This window comes from Hordeum vulgare, chromosome 3H (genome assembly GCF_904849725.1).
Source record: "Hordeum vulgare subsp. vulgare chromosome 3H, MorexV3_pseudomolecules_assembly, whole genome shotgun sequence".
NCBI classification, from domain to species: domain Eukaryota; kingdom Viridiplantae; phylum Streptophyta; class Magnoliopsida; order Poales; family Poaceae; genus Hordeum; species Hordeum vulgare.
In genome coordinates this window covers 129063501-129072174 of record NC_058520.1, presented here as the reverse complement: position 1 = coordinate 129072174, position 8674 = coordinate 129063501, and the positions used below count along the sequence as shown (strand labels likewise).

General features: G+C 45.4%; 1 protein-coding gene across 2 annotated transcripts; it reads right to left on the bottom strand.

The window, feature by feature from the left end:
* Positions 1–267: 267 nt before the first annotated feature.
* On the bottom strand, positions 268–6925 carry LOC123443228 (peptidyl-prolyl cis-trans isomerase, chloroplastic-like). 2 transcript variants are annotated; one of them, XM_045119545.1, is made up of 6 exons: positions 6632–6925; positions 5570–5714; positions 5266–5354; positions 2623–2677; positions 2337–2422; positions 268–660 (listed from the first exon to the last, which is right to left on the bottom strand). In XM_045119545.1, exons 1-6 carry the CDS (start codon positions 6821–6823, stop codon positions 505–507), a joined length of 723 nt encoding a protein of 240 aa, XP_044975480.1. In that variant the 5' UTR covers positions 6824–6925; the 3' UTR covers positions 268–504. The 2 variants fall into 2 exon arrangements, with proteins under 2 accessions (XP_044975480.1, XP_044975481.1); XM_045119546.1 differs by lacking the exon at positions 6632–6925 and adding an exon at positions 5827–6334.
* Positions 6926–8674: the final 1749 nt, after the last annotated feature.

Here is an 8674-nt window from a genome sequence, read left to right as displayed (position 1 = left end):
TCAACCATAAAGGAGAAAGAAGACTAACCGATAACCACAAATTTCAACCAACTTATTTGATTTGATCAAACTTCATCATTTTTCATACCGTCTCGACTTGAAGCACCCTCTAAGCATGCCTCATAGGCTCATACCTTCTCGTCTAGAAAGAAACTCTAGCATGCTTCTGGGTCAACTGTGAACACATATTTTGCCACCAAATGGGCTTCTATGCTCTAAATCCGACACGGGAAATACTTCTGATTCGTATGGCAGAAAAAGAGTAAATCATGCTTAAACACATGGCGTTATTTCAGTTTACCATATGAATACTGTTTTGTTTCCCTTGCAACAATATTACAGTGGCGAAACAAGGTCTCGTGAGATTTCATTACTCAAAGAAAAATCAGACTGGCTGGCTGGAGATTCAAGTAACCCTTTCCCAAGAGATTATAGCCGCAGAAATTAATAAGAAGGATGTGCGGGGTAATAAACCCAACCCTGAGCCCTGAGCTATTGACCTATTCAGCCGTCCAAGGGCAGCTCGCCACAATTCACGATTCGACATGGCTGCTTGGGGATATCGGACCTGCTGGTTTCTTGCGATTCAAGCTCCCTCACAACGTCCATGCCCTCCAACACATGACCAAACACAACATGACGGTCGTCCAACCATGGTGTCTGAGAAAAGCATTCCATTATTTTGAGTCAGAAGAAGCACAAAGAAAATCTAAATGTAAGGTTCTAGCGGAAACAAACAAGCAGGGAAATGATTTAGTTGGTTGCGGATAATTCATTCCTGATAAGTTATCCTATCCCATCTAATCCCTTGCATTTTGTCTTGTTTATACATTGATAAAACACTACCATCCCAAGTGGTTATTAAGTTATACTATCCCTGGCTGGGAATCGCCGCCGAGCATACAAGTGCCCAGGCTAAGGGGGTCGATCACTAACTCTGATCACCATCTTGCAAATTTGGCGACCGTGCAATGGCTGCATCTTCAATAGCACAAATCTGGATTGCAACCCCTTGGTCGAAGATATCTAGCTGGATGTGGATCAGTGCAAGCTAGCCGGTGGCACGGTGCCGAGGAGGCTGCCGTTGCACACAGGACCTCCTGACCTGCCATAGGCAGCAGTAACAATACGGTTTTGTTCATTTTGCCTTATTTTTGCTTCTTTTCCTGATTTTTGGTAGTTTTTATGCTTCGCTGGCTTAATTTTCCTTTCTCTTCTTTTTGGCTTTGGCAGGTTTACCATTTAGACTTTTGTACCATCTTGGTGTTCTTCTTCTAATACAAAATGTCACATATCTTGGCGCATATTGAATTTTTTTATTTTTTTAAATGACATGGTGATGACATATGAAATGTGATGAACGGGAGAACCTGTAGAGCTGTAATGTGGAATGTGCACTTTTCACCACATATTGTGGGAAACTTACAGAAATGTCGAAGGTGCACTTTTCAACAGCTCTAACAGCTGTAAAGAATCAAGTAGTAATGTAAAACAAAGTTCTGAAAACAATAAGATGACGAAATATTAGGATATTCACAATGATGCTATCTTACTGTGCAACATAGGATAATTGATGAGGTGGAGGAAGGAGAGAGAGAGACCAGGAAGAATGGATTGTTTTCTCATAATTAAGAGATGATCCCTTAGGAATAATATCTCTCTCACAACATATTTAGATATCTAGTTACTAGAGATAAGACTAAGAGATAACTCATTATACATCATATTTTTTTATTGTCATCTCTAGATTACGTCTCAGGTTTAAGATAAGACTGTTTTATTAACCATTGTACATCACCTTGTACACTTTGAACTACTGCAATGATTGCGAGTTTACGGCTCTCTGCTGAAGACACACTATTTTAGAAACAAGAATTCAAGTATCGTAAATTGTTACTTTTAGTGTAAATGTTTTTGTGGGCACAAACAATCTTACAAAAGAAATATAGGGAGCGCACTGAAGGATTAAAGTTTTATGTCAGGATCAGGAATCTAAACCACATCCTACTCCTTTCTGGTATACAAAAGGGAGTAATGGTTTTTGTGAAGCTAATTTGTTCGTGCGGTATTACAGCATTGATTTCAGTTCTGTCAATGTAGAAAAATACCCCCATTTTCAAGTTTCCAAACTTGGAAGTAATACCTAAGACAATGGTATTGATTGAACACAAAATAGGGATAGAAATGTACGCCTCTGTTCATAATTTGCACATACTTTTGAAGACTAAATAAATATTAGCCTTATTTTATTACCATATGACTTTCAAAGCAATGAGTTTGGCAAATAGTGACCTGAATTGATCCTGCCATATAAAATACTAAGGATTATTTCTTACCTTCACAGTGCAAATAAAAAACTGACTTCCATTTGTGTCAGGGCCAGCGTTGGCCATGCTTAGTACACCAGGACCAACATGCTTTACTGAAAAAGGGGTAACAAATAGAAAATTTCAGTTTAACTACTACTGAACTGAAAGTGAACCCTTTCCAGGCAAAAATTCAATACACAACTCTATGCAAATCAATGAAGCTTCAGCCCATAAATCAGAAGTGCAACAAAAAGGTCAAAGTTATAAAGTAGAAAGTTCGTTCAAAGATAATGTGCAGTATAAAAGCACTTACATGTAAAATTTTCATCATCAAAGCATTCACCATAAATACTTCTCCCACCAGTACCCTGTGGTCACCAAAAAATCCTTAGCACCTAAGAAGTGAAAAAGTATTTTACCTTGTCACAGAAACAAGTTTGCTGATAAATAAGTCACTGAACTCTAAAACTTAGATGAGGATGTACTCCCTCCATCCCATAATATAAGACCTTTTCTAACACTACATTAATGTCAAAAAAGATCTTACATTATGGGACGGAGGGAGTACTTCACTTGTCTTTCATAAGGTGCTTTTAAATCCCCTTTAACAATTGCAGTGCTTCCGTGAACTAAGAAAGTTGCCACACTTTGCCTAGATACATCCATAGCACAAATACTGCCAATTTGCAATTAAACATGCTCTCTTCCCGACTTATATATTCCACAATTATGGTCTATCTTTTTTTGTGTGTTTAAGCAATTCGATCGTTCAAATTTCATCCTTGCTCTTGGTAGTTTCTCAACACATGTAACTCATGACAGGAAAAGTTGTATCTTGGCCTCGTAAACTGCTGTGTGGTAGATTTGTCACTTAGCTTATCACAGGAAAGTAGACATAAACATGAAGAGACGAGGAGTAGCAATAGGAATTATGAGTTGTAGGAAAGGTTGTGTTGCACAACCGCTTCACCTGGCACTACAATGTTCGTATTGCTCTCCCACAACCCCGATTTCACGGTTTAGGCTGCTTCCATTGTTGGAGCCGACCGGAGCTTCTCTTCTTGAACCTGCAGGCCGTCTCTCTACAGCTAACTAATGAACAAGAAAGACAATGGTATTTGGTGGCCGGCCGCACAAACAGCCTTAGCCTTTTCGTGTATATTTCCTTGACTGGCTCAATTGGAACACAACGGATTACATGGCAGTCTTATAGCCCAGCTGAACCAACGCCTGAGCAACCCACTCCAGCGACTTATGCGCACGCACGCGTGAACTCCACGCCAGGCTTCGCTCGCATGATCCGCATGCAACCCACGTCTTGGTCAGCCATTTGCTCCTCCACAAGACCCGGCCAAGCCTCCAGGCATCTAGCCTACAGATACTAAAAGACTAACGAACATGTGCAACTTCACATCTCGCTGCTATAGGCCTACTACTACAACCACGAGCACACAGACGCTACACACGTACGCACATACGTACACGACCGTGACCCAGCCTGCGGACCCGACCAGACGCACCGACGTCGGTCGCACCGTCACGGACCCGACCTGGCGCACTAACGCCGGTCGCACCGTGCTCCGTCACGACTTATTTCCAACATCCATTTTGCTCGCCGCTAGTATGGGAATCGATTTTGCTTTCTTTTCCTCTGGCTACTAAGGTTTTTCAGTTCGCTAAGTTGTCTCTTGCCTGCTCAGAGACTCAGCAGTCTCTTTAAAAGGTTGACCTATTTGGGAATCTCCAGGTCTATGCTTATTTCCAACTCCCCGAAGCATTTCGTCGCTTACTATGCCCTTACTCGCCTCTGATTGCGTTGGTACAGTTATACACCTTTCCTTTTTTTTTAACCTCGCCATTAACTTTAACGATGTGCCATCCTAAGGTGCTACTAAATGGAAGGATCTTAGGAATGTCCATGAATGTGAAATCATAGATCAAACTGCCAAATTGGCAAAATTTGATGTTCTGATAGTATCCGCTAAGTTCACGGGTTGGAGATAAGTGCACTCAAGACGCTGACGTCCGCCACAGGGTAAACCACCGCCTCGCAGGCCTCCCCGTTGGGTTCTATCTGTTAGAGTTATATCAGTGTTGTCCTTTGCTCTTTTACATTCTGGTCTCTTGGCATCCTCTTGTAGCCTTTTGGTATCCTATGTATGTGTATATATGTTAGCTATGGCCTCTTAATAATATTAGTTGCTATTTCTCTAACACTATCATAGAGGCACAATACTAGGTAGCCACCGTGGCTACTAGGCAGTATTGATCTAACTTTCATAAATATTGGATGAGCCATACGGTCATAGTACGATGCCACTTCAACATAACTATATAAATATAAAGTAACTATACATTTAAGAACCCATCATAACTAACTACAGATTTAGAGCCTTTGTTTCCTAGATAATATCATAAATCAATAGCCGAAGTGGGTACTACATGATCCCACAAACTCCAGGGGATGTGTAGACTCAGTATGCTGAAGTGGATAGGATCTAGTACATTCACTTAATCCAAATATCAGTAAGCTTGTAGGCAGCTGGTATAATAACTGGCAACTCTTCTGCTAAAAATAAGTTGCCATCTTTTTAATGGGCGGTACTTGTTGAAGACTTAAATCACTCGCTCCGGTGAAAAGTACTAGTTTCTGCAATGACATTGATCGGAAACCTCTATTTCCCACATCCATTTTATTAGTTGACTTGGCAAAACAGAAATAGAATGCACCCAGATTCATAATTCCAACGAAAGATTTCTGCAGACCTGAAGAATTTAAAATCTAGTACGTTAGACATCAGTGCACCCTGTAGGTGAATGGACATATGCTGCATAAACACTATCTGAAACAATTGCGAACCTCACAATTCGATTGTGCTGGAATTGATGTATGGTGTACAGGGAGGAGTGCAGAATAAAGTGAGCTGGGCTAGTTATCAGGGAACATAGTACTTACATTGTTGTTCTGGAAATCCCCGCCCTGAATCATGAAATCCTTGATAATTCGGTGGAAGGAGCAGCCCTTGTATCCATAACCTTTGTCTCCTGCCCCAATCAAAAAGAGAACAACAATGCTTGAGTCCAGATATATACTACTCAGCACATTTACTGACACTAGCAACTCTTATGAATTTGCTGTCGACATTAAATAATGAGGAGTTGAGGACCAAGGATTGCAAATTAAAACTTTGGAACCTTGGTCTTTTATAGACTGGGCATCATTAATAGATGTCTACTATAAAAAAAACAGCTTGTTATACCAGTGCACAAGGTGCGGAAGTTATCGACGGTCCTGGGGACGACCTCGCCGAAGAGCCCAATTACCACCTTGCCTGCGTTATCCCCGCCGATCTCGACGTCGAAGAAGCATTTGCTCGTCACCTTAGCCTGGAGATCCAAGTCACCCTGCAGAAGCAGCAAAAGGGCAAGGCATATTACAAGCTAGATTTTTCGAAGACCTATGATTGTGTCGAATGGAATTTTTTTGGAAGATCTCTGCCTATGCTAGTAACTCAACTACTGCGGCCCCTCGGAAGGTCCTGAACTGGCTGATCATCCTGACGATGCACTGCCTCTGGAAGGAGAGGAACAAGCGTGCCTTCGACGGCATCTCCGTGTCTGCCACCGTGGCCACGTCCATCATCGACGGGGAATTGGCATCTCTGGTTACTCGCTTGCGGCTGAGACTATGTGGTCGTAGACAGGTCAGCAGTTTTTTTCTTCTAGAATACGCATAAGCATGTGTATCATCACATTAAAGACGAAGCAGCAAAGAGCGGGGTACAAGGCCTTTCAGCCATTACAACGCTAATCTCGAGAATTAGCCGCCACATGCACCACAAACACATACGCACACCCACTCCGCCTGATACATGCTTCCCTGGTCCAACCTCATGCCAATGGTGATGAGGTAATCCACAGAGCAACCAAGCCGTGTCACAACCAACGCCAAGACCTCTACAACAAGACCAAGACCCAAGGGCCAACACAGACCAACATACCACCACTCGTTGCACCAAGAGGAGTCGCAAGTGAACGGCAAGGACTGGACGGACCTAGGCTAGGCGTCGTCAAGAGAGCACCGGCGATGGCGTACATTGCGCCCAGGAGGCCCACGCCCAGAGCAGCACCTTTGATGTCGGTGGATTTCTGATAGATGCGCTTGTTCTGAGTACTATGTTTTCCCTCTATCTTATCTTAATTAAACGACGCGCGTTCTAAAGGACGCGGCGGTTCTCGCAGAGCCTAGAGAGATCGAAATGGTGGGCGGAAGAGCTTAGAGAGATTTGCCAAACGTTTGAACTTTGAAATGGTAGGCGTACCTCGGCAGCCGCCGCGCGGACGACGAAGGCGGCGGCAGGGGCGCGGCGCACGCCGAGTCTGACCGTACCCGCGGAGCTGGAGCGGAGGGGGCAGGCAACGCGTCCCCTAGTGCTGCTGTGGGCAGGGACGACGCGTCGGCGCGGCGCCGGCGTGAGTGCGGAGGGGTTGGACACGGTCGGCCTGCAAGCCATGTCAGGGTTTGGATTACCAGATTTTCTTTCTTACTGATGAGGGCACTTGGATTATCAGATGCAATGGGGACTGAGATAAGGAGGAGCGGACGGGGCGCACTACGAGCAATTGAGAAATTTCAACCGGACGAGGTATATAACTCGGTCCAACGCAGCGATTTAAATTTAAATGGATGCACTTTCGTTTCAGTTTCACGTTTAAATTTGAACCGTATTTGCATCAACAAGGACACACGCATGTGACGTCCGCCCTTTTCCTCCCCTTGACCCGCTAGTCGATGGCACATCGTCATTATTTTTCCCACTTTCCCAAAACCTCCTCACCACTCGCGCATTCGTCATGGACGACAATGTGTCGACCCTGAACGTCGTCGCCTCCCTCGCCTCCGCCGGCCCCGTCTCCGGCAATGTAGGCAAGGTCCGCGACGCCCGCAAAGCGTCGGCGCCGACCAAGAAGAAGAAGGATTGACGGACAAGCAGCGTGTCGTCGAGTCGTCGATTAGGAAGTACCACCGGCACACGCAAGAAGCCAGGATTGACGTCGCCGCCGCGGAGCAAGAGGTCGACGCCGCAAAGACCTGCCACCTCGCCCGCGAGGCCATGAGTAGGCCCTGTTGGTGCTAGGGTTAAACCCTGGCCAGCACGGGCTCGTCGTTGCCAATGTGGCCGCAGCCAGTACCGGTTCGTCGTCCCTTTGTCCGCCACTTCCGGACTAGCCGCACATGTCGACCACGCCGCAGACACATGCCTTCCACCCTCACCACCCGCAAGCCTCTAGTTTGTCCAACTCCACGGGCTCCGGTTCCCCGAAGGTGAGCATGATCGTGCGTGCCATGCCAGCGCCCATGGCCATCGATCTCAACGCGACACCTGTGGGTGGTGGATCGTCCTCCGGGGGGATGTAGAAACAACAGGTCGAGCTCCCAGTCGACGCCATGGAGAACGCCGACAACCTGTTCGACAAAATGTCGGTTGCGAACGACGAGGCCAACCGCTTGTTCATGGAGAGCATCATCTTCAAAGGTGGTTGCGGTGGCATTCCCTTCGATCCCGACAAGACACAAAGGCAAGATGGTCGGGCCCCCTTCATGGCCGACCATGAGGGCATCGGCAACACGTTTAGTGAAGACAACTGAGGCATGACCGACCCCTTCATGAGGACCAAATCGGCATGGGCAAGTCTTTCCCGCCAAAGCATGAGTTCCCGAAAGACTATGGCCTAGATAAAGAGGATGATGAAGTGGACATCGATGGAGAGCCATTGTTTTTAAGCAAGATCTCACCACCCAAGCCAATGCAAACAAGAAGAAGAAGAGAAAGCAGACCAAAGCATACACAGAGGATGAGGACAAACTCCTTTCTGAATGTTGGAGAGATGTTGGCCAAGACCCCAAGATAGGCTCCAAGCAAAAGGCTTCGGCATTTTGGTAAAGAGTGCATCACGAGTTCCACGAACGCAAGTTTAAACCGTACCAAATAGAGAGGAAGCGTGGTGGGTTTTGCTTGACAAGCGTTGTAGGGTGACACAACAAGAGTGCAACAAGTTTTATACCACCCTTGATAGCATCGAGGCACTTCCCGTGAGTGGTATCATCATCAAATACATGGTATGATGACATGCTTATTCATTTGCTTGCTCATTTTCCTTGCCGACATGTTTTGGCAAATATGCTTGCTCATTTGATTTTCCTCTTGTTCGTATGCTTGCCGACAAGCTTCCTCATATGCTTGCTTGTTCATGTGGTTGCTTGTTCATTTGTAGGCCTTTCAAGCTCTGGAAGCATTCAAGGCCCAATATGAGGACAAGTCCTTCAACCTCACCCATTGTTGGATGATCATCAACAAGGAAAA

Coding starts and splice junctions, on each gene's coding strand:
- LOC123443228 (XM_045119545.1), bottom strand. CDS start 6,823: ATGGCTTGCAGGCCGACCGTGTCCAACCCCTCCGCACTCACGCCGGCG. Junction 2,423..2,622: donor TGATGATGAAAATTTTACAT/GTAAGTGCTTTT, acceptor CCCCTTTTTCAG/TAAAGCATGTTGGTCCTGGT. Junction 661..2,336: donor TTTTTATTTGCACTGTGAAG/GTAAGAAATAAT, acceptor TGCTTTTCTCAG/ACACCATGGTTGGACGACCG.